Source organism: Melanotaenia boesemani, chromosome 19, assembly GCF_017639745.1.
Source record: "Melanotaenia boesemani isolate fMelBoe1 chromosome 19, fMelBoe1.pri, whole genome shotgun sequence".
NCBI lineage: Eukaryota > Metazoa > Chordata > Actinopteri > Atheriniformes > Melanotaeniidae > Melanotaenia > Melanotaenia boesemani.
This window is the reverse complement of record NC_055700.1, coordinates 15,779,332-15,803,551: the sequence shown is the minus strand read 5'-3', so window position 1 is coordinate 15,803,551 and position 24,220 is coordinate 15,779,332. Positions and strand designations below refer to the sequence as shown.

Here is a 24,220-nt window from a genome sequence, read left to right as displayed (position 1 = left end):
AGATGATTTAGCCTTAGTGGCGGACCACTATGACATTCCATGGCCAAAACAAAGTCGGAAAAAGGAACTGAAGTCATTAGTGGTGGCAGGCTTGGTGGAACGGCAGGTGCTTCAGGTGCCTGAGGTTGCTGGGAAGTCAGAGGATTCTCCTGATGAGGCTGTTCCCTCCACCAGTGTGGGTGGGGTGGAAGCTGAGCAGAAGGCTCAGCTGGGTCTGGTTGACATGGATGAGGAACTTGAGGACGGGGATAGGCCTGCGACGCCTGTCACGTTCCCCGTTTTGATCCTCTCCAGTTAGACAGCGACTCTAGTGCTTCAACACTGAGTGCACGTTATAGGCTAAAGCTGGCCAGACTTCAAATGGAAGCCCAGGAGAAGGCCCAGCAGCGACAATTTCAGCTTGAAATCAAAAGGCTGGAAATTTGAAGCCGACAAAGCTGGGCGCTTGCAGCAGGTCGAGCTGGCTGCCCAGGCCAAGGCCACCTCGCCGTGGATCTCTGCTGCACCTTCAGGGTCTCAGAGTCCTATGGCTCCGTATGACATCTCAAAATTCATTCCTTTTGTTCTGGTGTTTGGTGAGTCTGATGTGGACAGCTATTTTCCGGCGTTTGAGCGCATTGCGCTTGCACTGCACTGGCCATTTTTGGCCATTATTAGTACAATGCCGATTAACTGGTAAAGCTCAGGAGGGGGTAGCAGCGCTCCCTCTAGTAGCTAGCCAGAATTATGAAATTGTGAAGGCTACGGTTCTCAAAGCGTATGCGCTGGTACCGGAGGCATACAGGCAGAAGTTTCGCGCCCATAAGAAAGAGTCCTCTCAGACTTTTGTGGAGTATGCACGAGAGAAGAGCACGCTCTTCGATCGCTGGTGTGCTTCGTGTGGTGTAACAACTTTTGAAAAACTTAGAGAGCTGATTCTGGTTGAAGAATTTTAAGAATCGGTTATCAGAAGGGTTGGTGGTGCATCTTAATGAGCACCGAGTGGATAACGTATCCTCTGCGGCCACCCTATCCGATGAGTATGTGTTCACTCACAAAGTGGTGTTTTCGGCTCCAGCTAAACCCACTTTCAGAAAAACAAATGAAACCGACAGAGTGAGAGAACCTGAGGACAGAAAATGCTTCTATTGTCATAAGCCTGGTCATTTTATTGCAAACTGTCAAAAGCTGGCACAGAAAGAACAAAACACTCCTTCACAGAAAGAAGTTGGTTTTGTTAAGCAAGCAGGACAAGAGGTGAAAAGTGGCAGTAACCTCGTAGACCCTTGCTTTAAGCCATTTGTGATGACAGGAGAAATCTTCCTCAGTGGCCAGAGCTGTGATGAGAAGGAAGTGCAGGTGTTGTGTGACACTGGAGCGTCACAAACCTTTATTTTGGCAAGTGCTTTGCCCTTTTCTGATGCTTCATCTGAGGGTTAGTGTTATGTTAGGAGGTGTGGAAATGGGATATGTGAAGTGCACAGAGTGCATTTAAAAACCGATTTAGTCAGCGGTGTTTTCCCCATGGCAATTTGTTCTGAACTTTCTTAAAACAAGAAAGCTGTCAGCGAGATTAATTTCATCAGTTAAGTTTCTAACACAGCTTTCTCGCTTGTGCACTCCAGTCAGCGCTTCCGCCTTTATGGCATTAACCTCCACCGGATTGCTGATCACTTCTAGGGAAGGCATCACTCGTCCTCCTGCAATGTCGTTCCCTAAAAGCAACGTCAAAGCAACGTCAACGTCACGTTAGCAACAGGATGCATTCTTAAAGGAGGCCTCTCCTACGGATTGGGTAGCTGGTTAGGGAGTGAAGCCTAGGTCGGCCAATCAGGAAGCAGGGGAGGCGGGTGCTGGGTAGTCTCCACAGTCACTTGGTTTTCCAGCACTTCCTGCATCTCTAGTTCCTCTTGGCTGATAAGCCAGCGGGCGTAACAGCTTTTAAGCTCAGATTTTGCCTTGCATAATGAATTTCCATTCATGTTTGAACCTGCTTCAGTAAAATCTCCTGGTAATATATAAAGAAATAAGGACATGCTCAAGTCTTTTGAAATGCATGTTCATTTGATGTGTTTTAGGACAGAGGCATGGATACCACTGCGCTGCATCACAAACAAGTGAGCTACCCATGTGCCCTAAACCACCACAGATGAATCACAGATGCAGGCTATTTAACTGTGCTGATAAACCTCCTGCTTTCACGATTTCCAAAACTAATTATGATTTTACATTTTTCAGACCACAATAATCTAATATTTCACCTACATGAACTGAACTGAGGCATTTCTGGATCATATGATGTTTTCGCTGCATGGAAAAGTTTGAGCCAGTAATAAATGAAATGGTCCCTTGCATACAGATAATTCAACACATTCTCAAAATCTTTTAATATTGCCTTTTTCCATCTGTAATTCTGAAAAACTGACTTTTATTTCTAAAAAAAAAAAAAAAAAAATCTCTCCAAATTTAGAAAAATGGTTAAAGCTGTAAAGATACCAGTTGTTGTAAAACTTAATATCTGATTCACACACAAGTAAATGGTGTGAATGGACATCAAATTTACAGCCTACAAAGACAGTCATACCTGATAGGTTGATGTCAGTCAGTGAGTCTCTGGTTGTCGTCCCTGCAGCAGTCAAGATGTTGACGGACTGGTCAGTGACGTGGTTGCAGTAGCTGAGGTCAAGCTTAGATAACAGGGGCATGTAACGAATGATGAGCCGAAGAGATGTGTCTGTGATGTCCAACCCTGCCAGACGTAAGTCCTCCACGTTACGCAGTTTACTCCTGTTGTCTAACTGACCTACAAAAAAAAAAAAAACAGGGAAGATTAACAGAGAGATAATGCAAAACGGAGACAATTTATTGTAGATGGATAGTGTTGTTGGCTTGTCTGATTAGATGACTTTTCCTTATGTTCAACAAAGCCAAAGTAAAGACTAAACTACTAACAACAGCTGTCTGTGCACCCATGGCACAGCATAACTTAATATTCTGTGCCACAGAGCTCCACTATTGACTAAATCCAAAATTCAAAACACATCAGTGAGTCACAGCATCACTTTGGGTAACATGTTCCTGCATTACAATGACAATAGATCAGGGGTAGGCAACGTCGGTCCTCGAGGGCACCAATCCAGCAGGTTTTCCAGATTTCCCTGCTCCAGCACACCTGACTCAAATTAAATGGATCCAGCAGCCTATAAGTATCTCCACAATGACTTGTTAGTTTAAGTCAGGTGTGTTGGAGCACGGAAATCTGGAAAACCTGCCGGATTGGTGCCCTCGAGGACCGACGTTGGCTACCCCTGCAATAGATACTTTAGCCAGGGCACTGATTGTGTTTACCCAAAGCTGAAAATAGTCCCTTGTCATATAGTCCCCACTTTTCATGCATCTGCATTAGATTACAGGAGCTAGGCTTTATCGTGAAATGGTTTAGCCTTTTTTTTTTTTTTATTTATTTTAAACTGGACTTGTTAGCCTTTTTCAGCTCTGGGACTCGGTGACAGAGATGAAGACTTTATTTTAGCACATATTTAATCTTAGCTGATAAAAAGTTACAAGTACACTGAAGACAAATAATCTGTATCATTGTATGCTAACAAAACAATTTTAAAATGAATGATTGCAGTGTGATATATTAAGTTTCCTCTCTTCCATGATTAGCTCACTTACTTAGCCTCTAATGGTTGTGTCTAATAGTCCCGACAGATAATGTGCTTGTACCTGGCCTGTTATCCGTGGGTGGCGACAGCAGGTCTCTCATCTGGGCGTCCTTCAGTCCCTCGACCCACTGAACGTCCAGCGTTCGCAGGAGGGGACAGCTGGAGGTGCAAAGAGCAGAGACGGCCACCCAGGAGCATCCTGACAGAAGCAACACACGCAGACCTGCAGAGACAGCAGGATTACACAAAACCGTATACACTTTTTTAAAGATGCAGCACACTCATTACTTGTGTTTTTTCATGTTAACAAGAGCAGTAATTATGAAAGCTAAATATATGTTTGAAGAGTTTAACCTCATCTAAAGTCCCAAATTTAAGTAAACTGATGCAGGTAATGTTCTTAGCTGCATGAATGGTGATGGTGCATCAAAGGGATTTATGGGTAACCAAAAGACCCATGTGATGTAAAACTGATCATGATTTTTTTTTTTTTTAATTACCTGAAACAGTGACCACACTATAGAAAGTGTTTGCTGTTTCAGTGTCGAAAAAAGTGCTCTTCTAAGTTACCATTTAATGGATCAAGCATGGACACTTTAAACTGTTATCTCAGCTCTAACATTAACCTACAATTTTATATCTGAAAATAGAGGCACTTTCCAGTCACCTAAAATAGTCCTTGCTTTGAGAGGTTTTCTAAAATTCTGTGAACTGATTAAACATCCACCATGAAATAATGTTCAAATAGTAAATTCCCCCAAAATATAGTTATAAGCAAACAGCCACAGGGTCATCAAAGCCCAGCAGAGCAAAAACAGTTGCAATTACAGCCAGTAAATGAGAAAAGCAAATAATGCACAATGTAAAGCATTACACCATCTATGCTCTCTATGAGATCAGCAGAGTTTCCTCTAACTTTGCTTTATGAACATAGAGCACAATGATTGAGGATAAAGCAAAAAAAATATAGTCAAAAAAAAAAAAATCAGTCAAATACTGTATGCTTATAGAAATCTGAAATTTGATTGAATCTCTATCTAAAGAGCAACAAACCCTCTCCTCTACACTACTTAATTTTTCCTCCACCTTCGCTTTTGTTTGATGTGATAAGTAACACTTAAATACACAAAGCACTCAGCAATTTCATTAAAAAAAAGCACCACTATCCTATGCAAGTTTATGTTTCATATAAAACCAGACTATAGTTATTGTTGAATCAAACTGTTTACCAGGAAGTCTGTTGATGAGCCAGCTGAGCTGTTTCTTGGATATGTTGGTCCAGCTGAGGTCCAGAGCAACAGGCTGTCTCCGGATGATCCCGCTCAGCATAAGAGGTGTGATGGACTTACAGCGGTTCAGATTGATGTGATTCCAAAGTCTCTTGTCGCAGCACCTGGTGAGAGAAACGGCAGATAGTTTCAGAGGAGCGCCGTGGGATGACCTGTTTTCAGTTGAACCTCTACCCACCATCTGTTCCAGGTTCGGCAGACTCGCATGCAGACACAGAGATCTCTGTGAGTAAGGTGACTGAATACGGTCATCCAGGTCTCTCGCCGCATCACGTGAGCTTCCCCGTCATTTAGTGGCAGTCTGTCGGGTGGGGGGCTGATGGGAGGCGGCCGAATCACATGGCGTTCCATTTGGATACATTTTGGCGGTGACCGGCGAGGGAGTGGCCGGGGGCCCATTGGTGTGATCGGAGTGCTTCTGCTCCAGTTGATTGGTGAGTAGCCGTGCTGTGCCCCGTTCACCTCCCGTCCTCTGTGTCGGAGCCAGTCACCCAGATCGCCGCTGCCGTTATTAAGAGGCCACCTAGGCTTCTGGTCTTCTACCTCAGTCTCAGGCTCAGATTTTACAGGCTTGTGATTTTGGTTGGTCAGACAATCTTCTGTTTTCAATGGTTGTCTGTTCTGATTTGCCAAACCCTCCTCTATTTTAATGGCTCTACGGGTCTGATTAGTGGTTGAGTCGTCTGTTTTTAGCGGTTTACGATTTTGACTGGTCACAGAATCTTCATTCTTCAGTGGTCTGCGATTATGGTTGGCTGAGCCATCCTCTGTCTTAACCGAACCATGTTTTTGGTTGCTCAAAGAGTCTTCTGTTTTGGAAATCTCCTGTTTGAGCTCTTTGCTCGCCTCTTTGGGAAGACGTCGACACTGATGGCGAGCCTTAAGCTGAGCGGAGCTCCTCTCCTGAGTGTCTCCTGACTCGCTGCTTGGTCCAGCTCTGGGCGAGTTGGAGGACGAATGATCACTTTCTCTAGCTCTTAGCAGGGGGTTTGAGAGAACCTTAGTTTTGTCGTCTGCACTACTGTCCCTCTCTTTTGTTACTGTCTCCTCTTCCTCAGTATCGTCTTCTTGCACCTCAACATCATACTCATTTTTTTCTTTAAAATGCATACTATCCAGGGACAACCTATCTTCTTCATGATCCTCCCGTTCCTCATCTTCATCTCCATGATCATTCTCTGTCTTGATTTGCCGCAACAGCTTCGAACTGAATTGGTCATCTGGTTTTGAAAGTTTTTTCTAAGAAAGAGTAAAAGTATAATAATTACATTTTCAAAGAAACAAACTTTATTTTCAACTTTTACTTTTAAAGTATTTTCAACTGAGGCAAAAAAAAAATTAAAATGAAGACACATAACTGTAATATTAGTTTAAACCAAAAATTTAGGAGAAAAATACTGAAATCTCTGTCAGCATTTTAGCTGAGTCTCAAAAAGTTGTGAAAATTTTAAGTCAAATATGATTTGCTTTCCTCTAACTCCCCATAAACCAATTTATTTCCAAGCTTTACCACCGGGTAAATTTTGCAAACACAAAGCCAACAGTAAAGGTAATAAGTCACATCTTTGTGCTTTTTTGCTGACTGCTCTGCTGTATCTTTGCTTCATTTTTTTGGTCCTTTTTACTCCCTCATCCTACCTCTGCAGCACTTCCTGTTTATTCTACAATAAAAGTTTAGTTTCTAACTCCCTCCCACTTCTAAGTCCGGTGTTGAGGTTCTTCATTTTTGTTGCCCAATACCATGGATTGTGACAGTCTCAATAACAAGAAAAGCAGGCCTTTACCTTAATGGTAAAGGTGTCAACTACAGTATACTGTTGTCTTCACAGTAGCACAATAGCTAAACTATGTACTAGAATGGACAGCAAAAAATTCATTTCAGCCTTTGATAAAAAGTGAAACATTAATATTTTTCATGATGTGCAAATAATACAGTTTTACTGCTTTATTTGCCATCAGAAAGCCCTTCTGAGAGATCACCATTATACCATTATCACTCACATACTGGAGATGCTGGTCTGCTTTAATCTGTCCTGCTAAATCTGTTTGAATCTGTAAAAGCCCCCAAATAACACAATAAAAACAGATTTAGGTAGCAGTAAACCAACAACCACCATGTCCACTATGGTAAAATGTTAAGGGAGTACCTTTTAGCTTTAGTAAATAACATTTACTTTAGCTTTGACTGTCAAAAGGGCAGTCTTGTGAAAATTGTGATCCTCAGGGACAATCGGAAATTGAAGAATTTTTAAACCATGTTTGTCGCTGTGTTTCAGTGTTGTTTTTTTGTGATTTTTTTGGGCAGTATTTTACTCTTGCTGTTGTCAGATAGCAGAAACAGTAACATAAGCCCACTTTTGACTATGTGATAAGTTAAAACTCACAAGTCGACGTCCAGTGTGGAGTTTTTATTGGTGTCATGAATGGTGACAAAATCATCATCCATTTGATTTACTTGGTTTCTAATTTTGGGACCTTTAGGTCCTGTCTCTTCCAAGAATATTTAAATCTCCTTTGAAAACAGTGGCTGAAAGATTACTTCTGCCATTTGAGTCTTTATTCAGTAAAACATGGCCCTGGTAACGTGATTATAAGACAATAAGGGTGACCTACCTTCTTTTTCATAATGACAGGCTCATCATTGGTGTCAAACAGTTTCCTTTTTTTCCTGAGCGGATTATCTTCCAGTCTTGGTCGAGGCATACCGTCCAGAGACAGCAGAGGTGGGCGTTTCTTTGGAGGCTCCTCATCGTTCCTTTTAGAGATGACGTCCCGCTCTGCCTTCCTCTTCACTGCAGATGTGGTAGTCAAGGCAGGAACAGTTGCTGTAGCCACCGTGGGTGAGTCAGACTCCTCTTTTGAATCCCGGTTTAAGCGTGGTTCTTTCAGAAGCGAGCCAGGGAGGTTTGACGCATACTTAAATCCTGGCCCCCTTTTTTGCTTTGAGGCCAAAAGATTGGAAAAAAATAGGGTAGGACTTTATTTTTCTGGTTACAAGACACTTAGATAAAGTAAGGTGTTGAAGAAAATCATCCATCAGTCTGTTACATGTAGAATAAAGAGCATACTGATGCTTACTTTCCCTGTTTTCCCTGCATGGTTACACTTTGGGCATTCCCAGCAATTTGGCAACTCATCATTAACTAATCCATTTGAGTCTTTGACCTGAACAAAAGAAGCACAGATACACTATTAGAGAGCATTTTGCAGCTATAACAAGGAACCCCAAGTCCACAATTTTACCAACATTGTTCACTGTGCTAATTTTTAATGCATATTAATATCAAGGGATTTGCCTTGAGGCAGTTGGGATGAACAATCTCATTGCAGATGGAGCACTCCATGAGCATCAGGTTAAACTTCTCCTCCTCATCTTCCACTGTGTCTTCCTTTCCAGCTTCTCCACAAACAAGACACACTGCTGTGTGGGGCAGGACAGGCTGCAGAAAACAAAACACATTGGAAAAGACAGCGAGGCTGCATGAAATCACTACTCTTAGCTGCAAAAGCTAACCAGTATCTTTAAATAGTTAGTTATGTACAATGTTTTGTGTATGCTTGCAGTGAAGTAGTATGATGATTCTGGAAGATGAGGCAAACAGATTTATAACATCTCTTTGCCAGGACTTGTACCAACCTGTTGATGAGATGATTTAGCTAAGAACCTAATCTGACCATGAAATCTTAAGTAATATTGATGTGGCGATAAGCCTAAGAATGTGGTAATTCACTTCATTCTGGTTCTATGTTGTACATAAAGTTAATAATTCACAGTCAACATAGTTTCTGTTTAACATTTTCTTCTCTTTGCATTTGAATGCATCCTATTCAATTTGAACCCCGTCATTTTTAGAAGCTTAAAACCTCTAAAAATGACTAAAATTGTTTTTTTGTTTTTTTTTTTTTTACTTTATGATTCCCTACATCAATCTTTCAATTTCCAAACATCTGTCCCAGAAAAACACCAACATTTTTGGCTGTAGGGATATCATCTCCAGTTCAGCCTTTGTTTACTCAGACCAGAGGATTTTGCTTCTCATTATCTGAGTCATTTGGAAGCATTTTGGCAAATTCCCAGCAGGCTGCCAGGTGTCTTTTAGTGGCTTCTGTCTGATTATTCTTCCACAAAGGCCCGACTACTGGAGTGCTCCTTCAGTTGTTGTTTTTGTGTAAGGGTCTCCCTTCTTCACAAATAATCCTTAGATCTAATTCTTAGTGACAAGGGACATATTAGTTAGCTGTCTGATTGAGGCCCTTCCTCCATGATGACTTGGTTTATCCTTGACACACAGATCACTTCCAAACTTCCTCCAGTTTAAGGAGACATAGAGACATAGTGTGCTGATTCACCAGACCTTTGGTCCGTATGTCTGTTTGTTTTTAATAAATCAACAGAACACTTGAAACACTTGTTTTCCTTATATAAATGTGGAGTACTCTGTGTAGACTGATGAAAGTAAACAAATAAACAGTTTGAGATGTAAAAACTTTCTTTGGCTCTGCAGGTAGTCCAACATGCTGAGACTGTAGTAGGATATCAAAGGAAGGTAAACACTGACTATGCTAAAGGTGAGAGGGACACAGTTGAAAGAGATTACATTTCTGCCAATTTGGGATATTAGGACAATAACAACAGATGCTCACACAATCTTCACTATACTGGTAAAACTTTCCTACTCAGTTTTTACAATCATCTACGTTATAGAAACAAATCCAGTTTCTGTCCATGGTACTGAAACCTGCAACCACAGCCCAATAAAATGTGCTCATGAAGCCAAACTAAGTCCTGCTGCCTTTCTTTAGTATAGATTCAACTTGGATGACAGGAAATCTTCACAAACAATCTCTGCATTTATTTTTGCAGGCACTATTATTAACTGATAACATTATTAGTTTTAGTTGCTGACATTGTTAGTGTTCTACAGCAAATGTTCAACCTGGGTTTTTAATCCTATAAGGAATAGTCTGAGATTTTGGAAAGAGGGTTTACATAGACTGACAACCAAATCTGAAGCTATAGATATAGAAATTGTTCTGGATTATCACAGATGCAAGAATCTCTGTTCAAAGGCTAAATAAACTACCTCCAAGCTCTTGACTAATATTGTATGTTTTTTTTTACAGAGACAATAAGTTATTTTAAGAAGATTAAGAAGGTTTCTGGAGGGTTTACATGTTTGAACTATTTGTTGACCAGGAGTAGGATGGATGGTTGCAATGGTTGAATTGCAACTCACTGTGACATACAGGCACAAGGACATTACCTGTGAATCAAGTCAAAACAATATATAATGTGTTAATTAGAGTTATTGTTTACCTCTGCATAGAGCCAAGGCAGCTGTTTCCAGTGTTCATGATACATAAGATATGCTTATCACCTCCTAGATGCACTTTTTTATTTATTTATACAATCTTCTTATGTCAGATAGAAAAGCAAATGTCAAACATCATGTATATAATAAGAAAATAAACTCCAAACATTATGTACTTACAGCAATACACTGCCTCATGATGCATGACTGTTTCATTCGCCCTGGCCCACCAAACTTCTTCATGTCCTTACAAAAGTGGCACTCTCCGCACTCTGTCCGCAGGCATGCCTCACACTTTCGGCAACGAGTCCTTCTCCTCCTGGCACCAGATGTTCCCCGACTGGCTGACAGCTTGACTGCTGATGCAGGAGATGCAGCCATCTTAGGTTTCGGCCGGTTAGGAGGCCGGGGCTAAAAGAATGAAGAGGGTACAGTATCAAGTACCTAAAAACAATAAGCCAACAAATATTTCACAGAGATCTTGACTGCAAAATAAAATGGTTTATGCCGTTATATATGAAGTCTACAACTAATGTATCTGGAAATTATTTATTGCAAATGTACTGCAAGTTGATAAATATAATGACATCATGCAGGTGTTAAAGGGAGTTTGGTTTGCTCTTCAAGCAAACCAAATCAAGCACTTCAAAATCATTACAAAGAATGAATGGTTAAAAAATCATAACACACATGGTTATGTATATGGAATGCTGCCTTTCTGTCTCTAGGTTAATATATCAAAAACAGACTAACAAAAAAAAACATATTGATATACAATACAGAAAACAAACCTGATCCAAACATGCTGGGTATAAACACAATATTCGTGGCTCTCACAGCACAGAAAATAAGAGCAAAGAAAAAAAAAAACACACACACACATCAAAAATGTCCCTGAAGGCGCCTTCCAAATTTAGCACCTCACTTGCTTGCATGTTTCTACTTCAAAGAGAAGCTACACTTATGGCTACATTTCACACATTTATCACTAAGACCCATTATTCACTGTCACAGGGCGCACAAACTGATTTAGAGCAAAACACATTATCAAATTTTGCTGGGCAATAAAGAATGGATGTCTTTGATCAGCACCATTATTGTTTCTACGATATAAATTCTGCTCTCTCTCAGACTCAGAGTCAAACCACAACAATGTGGGGGCTTTATTACCATGAAAACTGCTGTGAAAACACTGCCAGCAATTCACATCAGACAATAAGTGGCAGTGTGAAATAAACAAGAACAAGGGCTGAAAAACACTGCAGCTCTTGGAGATGAAGATCGGGATTCTTTAGTTACATCGGCAGTGCAGATTTTCCTGGTGTCAGCATAGCAACAGCCACATCCCATTCCCTAACAGAACAGTGTATGACACACACACACTTGTAACCAATGAGAACTGTAATGAGAGCCTCTACCAGAAAAAGTGAGCGGGCTGAATCTTAGGCACATTACAATAATTTATTCTAACAATAGCCACAAAATAGACCGACAGAGGCAGTCAGATATGTGGTAAGCAGACAGGATTAGAGTGAGATATTGGGGAGGGGGGTAGGGCTTGTGCAGTCTGCACTGGACTGTTGTGGGGGTATGCATGGGGATTAACAAGAGGAGAAACACTGAAATGAGACCAAATAACCCACTAAAAGAAGCCCAGCCTTGAAGCAAATACATCCTGATCTGTTACCCAACCATTCCTGGGTGGTGTAGGACAAATGTGTTCAAGTGAATGATGTGCATCATATACTGTCTATCGATGTGCACTTGTCACTTTATTTACAGGTATGATTAGCAAATAATAAAAGAAGGAAAAACACTGATAACTGTCCATATTGTCCACTAATTCCCCTCTTACCCCCTGCACAGCCCCCACTGTCTGATAAGTACGTGATCTCTGAAGCAAATATCTCTATGGCATGCACAATTAAATGATAAGACAACTTGACAGCAAGACTATCAAAAACTTTTTTTTCCTGTCTCAGGTATTTTGTTTTTTTTTTGTTGTTGTTGTTTTTGTTTTTTCTTCAGTGATACCACAAATACAGCAGTTAAACTTTCAGCATTGTGTTTCTGAAGAGATGGACATCACATGTATCTTCTCTGAATAGTAATAAGGGCAGCACTTGTGACCAGGTAGTAATGTCTTAGCACATCAAAGCTCACTCAGCTGGGGAATGTTTTGAAGAAGACTGAAATGGCTAAGAGCCATTTTTCACCACATCAAAACACCCCCTGAAGACAGCTTAAACTGATTACAGGGTGCACAAATATTGTGAAAAATTATTTTATTAAAGCAGAAACAATAGATGAAAGCATCAATACTTAGAGAACTGTGGCATCTTAAACCTACGATGACACAAATAATCCACTTCTGTGTTGTTCACTTTCCATCTCTAACATGAATTCTCTTCACGTGGACAGGACTGACTAAAAAATCCAACAAAAAGAAAATTTAGACAAGCGTCAACTTCAAACATCAAAAACCTGCAACAGCGTCAATCAATTAAAAACAAGATGCTGACACTACACTGCACAAGCACATCATATGATAGTAAACTGATTTATCAGCTGCTCAGATTCAGCTAAAAACAAGAGCCCTCTTACCAGATATTTAGCTCGCTGTGCCTGTTAGCTTTAATATCAGCAAATTTTAGTCACTCCAAGAACAGGTGTTTTAACGTCACTGGGATGAAACTTGAAAAATGCCCCGTGATATTTATCAGAACAGCAAGATTCACACAATCATCTGCAGTCAGCGTTTTTCAAACTCATATGCAGTCATGGACTTAATGTAAGGGGGTGTGGTTAGGAGGTAAGAAGAGTAGCAGGACTATATTTAAATTAACAAAACACATATCATTTTCCTAGTAAGCAAGTTCCATCTGACACACACCTGACATTTGCACCAATGAAGACTAATGATCCCTCCTTTTTTAAGTAACACAAACTGGCATAACTGGCATGTTATGTGCATCACTTTCATAATCAAATTGCAAAAGATTTCTTTCCTGCATCTTGAAACAGCCAACAGAACGTCTGAGCTAGAAAAACACAGGCTTGTTGTGGTGCTAAATTTACCAGATTAAAGCACAAGCATACTCTCTTGTCTCCCTCTCACACACACACAAACATCAAACCTTTAAAGACAAAAAATCACAGACCAAGAACAGAGGGCAGACTAAATCAATGCTTTTGTCTCAAGGTAGCTCCATTTCCTCGCTGCCCTGTGATGCTGCACACTGTTCTGTCTGACACCAAGCATTCCTCTAGCTTCCTCACTATTGCCTGCCTGCAGGGCTTCTGTGTGCTAACCTGCTCAGAGTCTGAGTCGTAGTCCTCATCATCAGCACTCAACGACATGGCCATGGCTTGCTTTCAGACACCGTCCAGCTCACAGCAAACTGACATGGCTGCAGTCTCCTCCTCCTCCTCCTCTTCCTTCTACTCTTGCTACCGCAGTCAAGCCTACAGCCCTCCCTCTTGCTCCACAGCTTCACAATACCACAAGCAGATGTAGAGAGCAAGCCTGCCTCATTAATATGGAATGGCTCCCTGGGAAGGAGGAGGGATTCTGGGAAGCACAGAGCCAATAGGAGGCTGTGATGCATCAGAATATGTACTGGTAGGAGTCTGCCTCTATCCAATGGAGAAAGATGCAGCAGCAAAGGTGTTACAATATTCATGATGAGCATCACAGGGAGAGGGGAACAGGCTCTACACAGCCAATAGATCCAGATGGCATCTCATTACAAAAGGCAAACACAAAGAGGACCTGCGACCAGCAGCTGGTCGGGTGGGGACTGGTGCGGGGTGATCCCAAGATCTGATCCAGAGATCAGCAAGAACTTAATTTTCATATATTCATGTAAAACACAGTCCTTGTTCAAACTTCTGTTACGGTTTCTTAGTTTCCTTTGTAGTAACTGTGTTTGTTTGGACAGTTATAGAGAAGTTAGAAAGTTATACATCTGAGACAAACTACATCCATAATATCCACAGGATTTAAGCTATTGTCCAAGCACATTTCATCACTTCTTTAAGACACAGTGCAAGCAGGGGTGTAAGATAAAAGTGAAATTGGTAACAGAAAAATTGGAGATGGTGGATCATTGTTTCTTTTTTTCCTACATTTTGCATATTAACATAAAGCTTTGATTCTAACCCTTTTACATCAGCTTAAGGCAACATGAAATCAACCTGCCAGTGTTTACAACTGGCATCATAATTTCACTTTCTTTTTCAATTTTATGAAGCATTATGATTCCCAAAAGGCACAAAGTTGCACTAAAATAATGATTATTTGCCCACATTAAAATTTATTGATTAAATTTCTGATGTCTAATGTAACAATAAACACATAGACAGCTAAATATTTCATAGTTTATCTGTAAATGCTCTGAAAATGCACTGTATAGTTTTAGTACATAGTAAACACATCTGTCTAATGGCTGGGTTTACAGTTATTGTGAATCTGTTTAGTCAAAGTTATGCAAATGAGTATCCTACAACTACTGTTCCTGAAAGAATGCAAAGGAGGGCAGTGGGTGTCAGATAAAAAAAAACAAAGAAAAAACAAAAAAACAGGATCTGAAACTGATTTGAGGGCAAGAGAACAAAGAAGTAAAGGGACTTGGAAGGCAATGAAAGAAAAATGCCAAGTGTAAACAATGCAATATACTGTAGATTATACACACTGACAGTTTTGCTGAAAATACAGATCAGTGAAAAACAATCAAGTCAAGCTGGCAGAGTTTCAAACAAAGCTGTTCTCTATGATACTACAACTAATGCACCACTAATTAACTTTCTTACACATAATATACACCTATACAATATACTGTACCTTATAAAAACTTTCACTCTGGTGACTTACAAAAGACAGCTACACACCCCAATCAGCCACAGTATCATGACCATTGGTCTATCTTATGGCACGAGCTGAACAAATCTTCTGAAGGTGTCCATGGTAATAGAAACTGAGACTTTACCAGCATTTCCTACAGGTTGTGTTGCAGCCTTCACCCCACAAATGTACCCGCTCATCCCACAGATACACCATCAGACCATCAGATCTGAGGAAAGTAAATATGATCACATTAGCCCTGATTACTTGCCTTATTCCTCTAGTGCATCACCCTGCCACCACACATGTTCCCAGCCATTCACACAGCATGAAAGAAAATCTTACTCAATACTTGTAGACCAAGACATCTTACAATGCCGCATGGTCCCGACATTTGTTCGGTCAATGAAAGTCAGCTTGACCAGACTGTGGCTATGCTTTGTGTAAAGCACTTTGAATTGTCTTGTACATCAAAAGTGCTAATCAGATAAAGTTGTCTTGCTCTATGTGCTACAGCAGCTTTTCTGTGGGAGTGGACTACATGGGTCATCTTTTGGGGGTCGTTTCTCGCAATCACGCCCCTCCAGATCTCACTGTCATTGAAGTCCCCTAACAGAACGAGGAGTCCCCAGAAGGAGTGCTCTCCAACACCCCATCCAAGAACTCCAAAAAGGGTGGGTACTCTGAATTCGGTTCGGTGCACACAACAACAGTCAGGACCCGTCCCCCTACCTGAAGGCGGAGGGAGGCTACCCTCTCATCCTCCAGGGTAAACCACAACGTACAAGCGCCAAGTCGGGGGGGAATGAGTATGCCCACACCTGCTCAGTATATCTCACCGAGAGCAACTCCAGAATGGAAGAGGGGCCCAGGGATCAAGAGGGTCTATCCCTTTCTGAGGACAGTGGTTCCAGAGCCGAAGCCATGCGTCGAGGGGAGTCTAACTATATCTAGCCGGAACCATTCAACATTGCGCACCAGCTCAAGCTCCTTCCCTGCCAGAGAGGTGATGTTTCACGTCCCTAGAGCTAGTTTCTGCTGCCGAGTATCAGACCACCAGGTTCCCCACCTTCGGCTGCCACCCAGCTCACATTGCACCCGACCCCTTTGGCCCCTCCTGCAGGAGGTGAGCCCAGAGGAGGGGGGGCTCATGTCACCCTTTCAGGCTGAGCCCGATGGGGCCCTATGTGCAAAGACCTGGCCACCAGGTGCCCGCCTCCGTCCCCCACCTCCAGGCCTGGCTCCAGAGGGGGACCGGGTGACCCACATCTGGGCAAGGGAAACTTGGATCCATTGTTTTTAGTCATCATGGGGATCTACTGAGCAGCGCTTTGTCTGGTCTCTCCCCTAGAGACCTGTTTGCCATGGGTGACTCTAACAGGGGCATAAAGCCCCCGACAACATATCTCCTTAGATTGTCAGGACGCATAAACTCTTCCACCGTGGTAAGGTGGCAGCTCAGGGAGGAGATTTAATTATGTCCTCCCTCACAAAGTCAAGAAAATAGGTCCATAAGATCAAAACGCTTGATTTTACACTGAGTTTTTTATTCTAAAGTGTTCACTAAGTAAATTTGAATGACAGAAATGTAAATGTAAAGGAAAACAAATCATGTGTATCTTAGTTCAGGTTAAAAATATTCTTACCTTTGTCATTTTCTTAGTCCAGTACACCACAGGAAATCCAGTGATTGCTAATTTGGGGTCATCATCAGCATGTTCTTTTAAGACAACCTTAACAGCCACAGAAAACAAGTAAAACTTTAATGGAAATCTATTGAGTGAATTTACAATGGCTTATCATTTTTTCTTTTACCTTAATGTCCTCTAGGAGAGCAAGAGGGTTCTCTATTGCCTCTGGAACACATTTTTTATTTTCAGGAAGTGATTCCAGCTTCTCAACCAGTGTCCTGAGTCCAGTCAGCTCAAACTCAGTTAAATGGGTCCATTTACTCAGAGACTCTGAGGCTGGGGAGTCAGACGGGGTCTTGGGAAAATCTAGAGTGGTGGAGCCAGGATTGCAGCTGTCCTCGGAGTCAACGGATAAAACAGTCTTGAGGAACATGCCCTTTTCATTTTCAGGTGAGCAGGGGCCATTCTCAGTAACCCCATCAATTTTTTCTCCCTGATCCTCTCTGACTTGAGTCCCACATGAGTCCTCACTTATGTCCTGATTCCTGGCGTCAGAGGAGGGGCTCTCTGTTTTTCCCTTTGTCTCATAATCTGAAAGGACAAAAGCATTTTTTTAAACCAACATTACTTTAAGAGGATCTGAAGCATATCATTAGATTTGTGAGAGACATAAAAGATGCAGCAGTTTTTAGTTTGACGGCAGCAACATGTAAAAAATACAAAGTAGACTTAGTACAGGAGGAAACTAAAGAGTGAAAAATAGAATCTAGATAACTAAAATGGCTGTAGTCTTTTGGCCCAAGAGCAACGCTGCACTGAAAACAGACACAGCAGTCACAACTGTATATGGCTCAGGAACCCCTCAATGAAAACTAGTGACCACGTTTTATTCCCTATTTCCACAAATTAAAAATATAACTACACAGTAAGACAAAATTAAAAATCCAGAAACACTAAAACGTTTTATGGACTCCAGTTATTAAAGCTGAACTGAGTCAGAGTGGAAACCTGTTTTTTGAAAGAATCGCAATCTGAAATTCCTTTTAAAAATCACAGACCAGAGCTCGTTACCACAGTTCAGTCATTTCAAAGGCCACATCCACCATAAAATGGTGGCGCATCAGTTCGCATGGCATGGGTAAATTATTACCGAGAGGTGTAATTAATACTGAATAATATATACACATTTTAGAATAAAATATGCTCCCACCCAGATGATTTCTTTCAATGCCAATCAACATTTTGTATATTTTTACAAAAGCAAAGCTTTATACAAGTGATACGACATGAAAAACTACAATAATTTGTCTCCTTAGTTCCCAAAAGTACCGTTAAAACAAAAGGTGATGAGGCATAGTGGTAAATATGCATGTTTTGTTTTATTAATTAGTCACAGAATGCAGAACAGGTTGCTGCTAATTTGGCATCTATCTTGCATCCCATCTCTTTTCTGAGCTCTCTCCAAGTATGTCATCAAAACAAGTCAAAAGCAAAGAGTTTTAAGGTCAGAATGTTTTTTTGTATTGCTTTAAAACATATTATGATTTTTTTTTGTAGCGCTGCTCTGACCTGGGAAGTCTGTTAATACAGCTGCCTTCTGGGAAATGCTACAGGTTCATTATTAACTGTTTAAGTGCCATCAAAGAACTCGGCAATTATTACTGGGAATGTGCTCATTAAAAAAAAAAACACTTGTAATGTGCAATACACTACGAGCAATATGCCAGTTTTATTCTTGCTGCTATTATTTATGTCTAGTATTTATGTTTCAGTGTTATTTATCTCATACTTTTATCCTATAACAAAAAGTTGTATGTGATTTTTTTTGCTGTACATATGCACACTGAAAATTATTTTTTTTTCACACTGGGCTGTAATTAACTTTACTCACCTACTGGCTCTTTGGGGATGTTCTGAGCAATGTAGGACCGTTTGGTCAGGCAGTGCAGGTATCTCTCCAGGACATACCAGCACATTTCGTAGTAAAAGGGGAAACGGAATTTGGAGTGAACCTGTAGAGAAGGGAAAAAAACTATTTTCATTAATTAAAGACTGCAAAATTTTAAAAAAGCCACTATTTTAATGACTAAAAAACAAAGTTTTCTTATTAGGAGCAACATTTAGGATCCCTTGGCAAAAACCTGATTTCTTAGTTTCTTCAGTTATCAAATTTCTGTTTTTACACGTCTGTGTATACTTCAGACAAGAAACATATCTCTGACAACAGTGCAGGGGATAAACTGCTCAAGTGACACACACACAAACAACTGAAAGCCACTAAAATAGCTTCACTGCTATAATTGTTGCTCTCCAAAATCCTGAAAGAAAGTTACAAAATGATGGCTTATGTAATAGTATGTAGTAACAATTGTTACTGAACTGGTTTTGGATTAATTTCCTTTTCCAGTCTAGCCTGGCTGATGCCTCCTCCACCACTCCTCATACCCTTGTGAAGACTTGACTTGAGACTAATATATTCCATGTGGATTTCACACACTGGTAAATTCTGAGTCCTACCTTAGTCCTGTTCTCTATCTCATGGATGGTAAGCTGCATAGGAATGTTAAAGCTGTGCAGAATGTTGCCCCCAAACACCAATGTGTCCACAGGAGTGTAGACGGCATGAATCCAACCTTAATAGCAAAAAGCAAAAACACAACACACATTTAAATAAATAAGGAACAAAGAGAGATTTCACACAAATTTACAGAGATAATTAATAATACAGCATAATAACCAGGTGAAGCTTCATTCATGTAGCAGCAAATCTATTTCAGCTGGCTACTTAAAACAATCAACAGACCAGACGGGATGAAGAAGGTGTATCCTTGTTTAAGCTCCACTCTCTGACATCCATCAGCTTGGTCCCCCAGGAAGATATCACTCTGCTTGCCTGACAAGACCCAGTCCTCATACAGTGCCAGGTTATGAGGGGTCGGAGGCACAAGCCAGAATACCTGAGGACATTAAGATGACGTCCAAACCGAGGCTGTTGAGTTTCATTTTTAACAGACTTGAAAATGTAACCAAAATCCTAATGCTTAATAAATAACTACTAAATAAGAACTTATGGAACAAAATATTCGAACTGTTATCAAAAGAAATTTAATTAACTCACTTTCTGTCCCTTAAACACATGATACCAAACAGATGTTCCTCCGAAATCAATGTGGAAGTCTGTGTAGCAGCCTTTCACACTCATCAAGCAATACCTAGCAAGGAAAAAAGTCATTTCAAATAAGATCAACATTAAGTAGAATATTAAAAATGAAAAACAGCAACTGTACTGCTTAACAAAAATTTAATTAAATAAAAAATAAAAAATAGAAACACAAAGATCATTACTGACTTGTTTCTCATTCGAAATGTGTGCAAAATAGTCACTTGAAAGATTTAGTTCATGCTTAAATGTAAATGAAAAAAAAATTAAAGTAAAAACTAAACACAGATTTCCAGTTTAAACCTCTAATCAGTCATTTTATATGAGAGAAATCTTAAATAAATAATAGTCCTTTGAACAGCTGAATATTTGGGAAAACATGAAAATGGGTCTAAACGGGGTTTACATTTGTATGTTTGACAATAAAACTTAACTCTTGGTCTTTAGTATGTCTCAGTATAATACTAAAAAAAATTCTATCAATCCTGAAGCTGAATTAACTCCACCAAGGCGGAGGTTGTTTTCGGTGGCGTACGTTTGTCTCTCTGTTTTCAGTAAATATTCAAAATGGAATGAGGAAAAAGTGATTAGATTGTGGGGGTGATCCGGATCACCACCCGGATCCTTTTATTTACACTGGATACGGGAACATTCCAATATCCCCTAGAACCGCCAGAGGGGGTCATTTTTCCACCACGCAGACGCAGCATAAAAATGATAATGTGATGTTTACAGAGGCCAACTTTTTCTCTTTTAATCTTTTTATCATTTGGTAGTAGACGCATCTTCAATGAATACTTGATTAGCATGTCGGATTATTTTGGGCTTGTATGTCAAATAGAAAATGTCAAACACATACTAGCTTATAACATTCACTTAATCAATTAACATATAACAAAATTAAATCTTTTTTTTTAAACGTATTTATATTTTTAACAATTATTTGAGGGGGAACAATTAGATAAGAAGCTTCATATAATGCTAAAGTAATGAAACAAAGTGCTGGATGTCAGCGGATATTGATTTATTGTATTGCATGTCGACAGCTCAGTAATGGACGCACATCGGGTCATTCTGGAATCAATCCAGATTCGGTAGAGGACTAATGCATTCAGTGCAGCCATGTCCAAAATGTTATAAAACACAGCAACAGGCCATCTTCTAGTTGCAGGTAGAAATGAATGCTGCCTCTGCATCTTGTCAAGGATGTCTCCTCCTATCTAGGTCGTCTTGTAGTATGAGGAGCTGATCATTTCTCCACCTGAGTCCTCATTTATTTGCTGTAGCATAGCCAAAGTTTCTTCTGCATTCATTTTTCTGCTGCTGTTCATTTTTTTTATTATGTTTTTGGTTGCAATCGTTTTTTTGTCTGTCTGCAACATAACTCAAAAAATTATAGATGGATTATGATTAAATTTTCAAGAAATGTCATAGATCAAATAAAGAAACAAGTGATTACATTTTGGAGTTTATCTGGATCACCATCTGGATCCAGGAATTTCTTTAAGGATTCTTTACTATTGGGAGATAGGAATAATTTGCCCATTACAGCTTCCAACTCATCAGATAATGCCAAGAATCGCTGGCAAAAAAAGAAATGATCTATTTTATAGATTTTTTTAAAATATTGCAATAACAAATGCCTTTTCTACAATTAACTTGAATGATTTACATGCAGCTGTTTTTAGTGACTCCATCAAAACAGCATAATGTCTAATAAAAAATAGTGTTTCTGCTGTCATTAACACCAACTATTAATATACATAACCATCTGTATAACTGTTGCTGTTTAATATACACCACAAAAAGAAGAGTTTATAGATATTTAATTCATACAACTTAGTTCTTAAAATGAGTAAAAGAGAACAAATTATTGGTTTAAATTAATTTTGGTTCCACTTTAGCTGGCTGGCTGAGACAGGTCTGTGCAGTCAGACCACAGCTGTTACAAACCATCATTTTCTGTAGCGGTAAGAAAACTGCTGCCTAGCAACAATCAAGAGCACGAATGAGGTGAAAATACTTACTGTTCATACATGAGATTTTCTGATAGCAACAGAAGGGGCATTTCTAACATTTATATTTTCTATACTGATAGTCTACTCACATCTTTTTTTCTCATGGACTGACACATAACTGAGGAGAGCTTAATTAAAATGGTCATACCTTTGCACTTTAGGGTATTTCATCTCTGAGATAACATTAGTGGCTTCTGTTTGGCTTTGTTTCAGAGCAGAAGGCCACATGTTGTCCACCCAGTCAACTTGATCCACCTGTAAGAGCAAAACTAAATGTTTACACATCAGTCACATTATAACCAACGCCTTTTATTAAACAGCGAGTTGTAAGTTGCATTACCACTGTGGGCCGCTTGATGAGGTTCTCCAACTTAGTGTGGCTAAACTCTAAGCTGATGACGTTGAAGAGTTTGTCACGTTCTTCTTCTGGTGTCTCGTAATAACGGACAAACTGAGCCATGCTCATTTCAGAGCCTTTTTGAGTGCTCACGTCCATAACATCCACAGAGCGTCGACTACCTGCAAGAAACAAGCAGGACCTGGATGAAATTAGCCTATTAGCTAATGTAACACAGCTTGTCCAAAAGGAGAACAGAGACTGAACACATATGAAACTAAAACCAAATAATTTGTTTCCAGTTTCAGTGAAAATGATCAAGACCTGCAGTATCTCTTCTTCTGAGAGAGTTTGTGTAATGTTGCAGAGAAATAAAGAACCAGCAAATCCTCTGCCAAAGTGTTATTGACTATGTTCCCCACTAGATGGCGCAATTACTTGATCAGATATTTCAACTTAACAGCAATAATCCATGCAACAGTTTTTCAGAAACTACACAGGCACATGAAAGTGGTTATAAGCATGCCTACTGTGACTAGCTAGACAAAAAAACAAACAGTAAATGATTAAAAATGTGTGCAATCTCTCATAATATGACACCTAAAATACCACTCTAACAATAAACCTATATTATTCTTAGAATTTAAACGTCACTGTAAGTCCATATTTTAATGTCCATTTCCCTTTTCATTCACTGTTTTATTGCTTATCTCTGCAAAATTTTTTCCAATTCATGAACTATCTACTTTTACATCTGTGGACACTTCTTCAACATCAGATTTAAAAAGTGTACCTTCTAGTTGAGTCACACTGTGACAAGATCTGTATGTTTGGCCAACTTTATCATAAAAACATTTTTCAATTTGTGCTGTGATTGCATAGTATGGATCCGAATTTTAGGAGACTTCAGATCAGTTTTGGAAGAGGACTTTCAGACTCTCAACATCGCAGCGACTTGTTACCTTGCCATGAAAATTTATTTCAAATGTCCCTAAACTGAACTACATCAGCAGGCCTAACTGTCCGCCTCAGGAGCTGGGATGCTTGTGAAGGAGGATATGCTTGGGTTTGGTTTAAATTACAGACAGGTTTGATAGGTCTAGATTTAAATGTATAAAATATGTTTGTGTGCATGTATTTATAACATTACACTTACCAACTAAACCTTTAATTTCACTGACTGTAAACTCAGGATCAGGCATTCTATACAAATGTAAGAAAGAGATGCAAGTTAGTCATGCGATACATAATGTGGTGTAAAGAGTTTAAAAAATAAAACAGAACTCTTGTTAACAAAAGTTGGGTAGTTACAGATAACAGATAATTGTGATCACTTTTTTAAATGTGTAATTAGGTAATTGTTACATTGCCAAACACATTTCTTGGGTTATAGATAGATTTTATTCTTTTAAATCATATTGACAAAGGAACATTTGTATTTCGAATAAGTGCTGGAGCACTATCCTCTAGGTGGTCATTAATTTAGAAAAAGCTTCACAAATTTACACAAAAGAGTAGTACATAGGTCATTTTGCCCTATACTGATTCGGTTTACTTACAGTGTAACTTAAAACTCCTTTTAATTGCCGTAAAAATGCTAATATACATACTTTAATATTTGACTATGGAGCAGCCCAAAAATATCAGATAATATATTTTTCATCAAATGGTTTGTTTTACTAACTAGTTCAATTTAAATGTAATTAGTATTATTTAAATGACCACATTTCAAAGTAACTTGGCCCAACCCTGTTAGTAAAAACATTAACTATGCATAAACTGTATCATGTGCAGGAAAGACTCCTTACCTAATCCCTAATTCATCTTTCTCTTTAAAAATGAGCGGGATCCTGAGGGCCTCCCTTTGTACATATTCATATGTGAAGTCTGCAAGACAATAGCTGTATGTTTAGTCCAAAGTATTTAAAAACACATTTACTGGTGCAAAGACATACATCATCTCAACCAAAGTTGCATTTTATT

General features: G+C 39.7%; 1 protein-coding gene across 2 annotated transcripts in view; it reads right to left on the bottom strand.

The window, feature by feature from the left end:
- The window catches only part of LOC121630086 (lysine-specific demethylase 2B), a 28,127-nt gene that overhangs the window by 2,741 nt on the left and 1,166 nt on the right, over positions 1-24,220 (bottom strand). The window contains exons 3-20 of one of the 2 annotated variants that reach the window (XM_041970148.1): positions 24,046-24,124; positions 23,394-23,440; positions 22,241-22,419; positions 22,049-22,155; positions 19,841-19,934; positions 19,526-19,679; positions 19,240-19,355; positions 18,614-18,734; positions 16,907-17,313; positions 16,738-16,824; positions 10,429-10,659; positions 8,233-8,376; positions 8,015-8,101; positions 7,550-7,885; positions 5,115-6,175; positions 4,877-5,040; positions 3,709-3,870; positions 2,564-2,782 (exon numbers count right to left, since the gene is read on the bottom strand). In XM_041970148.1, the coding sequence (XP_041826082.1) occupies positions 2,564-2,782; positions 3,709-3,870; positions 4,877-5,040; positions 5,115-6,175; positions 7,550-7,885; positions 8,015-8,101; positions 8,233-8,376; positions 10,429-10,659; positions 16,738-16,824; positions 16,907-17,313; positions 18,614-18,734; positions 19,240-19,355; positions 19,526-19,679; positions 19,841-19,934; positions 22,049-22,155; positions 22,241-22,419; positions 23,394-23,440; positions 24,046-24,124 (3,795 nt within the window). The remainder of the gene's footprint in view (positions 1-2,563; positions 2,783-3,708; positions 3,871-4,876; positions 5,041-5,114; positions 6,176-7,549; positions 7,886-8,014; positions 8,102-8,232; positions 8,377-10,428; positions 10,660-16,737; positions 16,825-16,906; positions 17,314-18,613; positions 18,735-19,239; positions 19,356-19,525; positions 19,680-19,840; positions 19,935-22,048; positions 22,156-22,240; positions 22,420-23,393; positions 23,441-24,045; positions 24,125-24,220) is intronic. The other variant, XM_041970149.1, reaches the window with a different exon arrangement.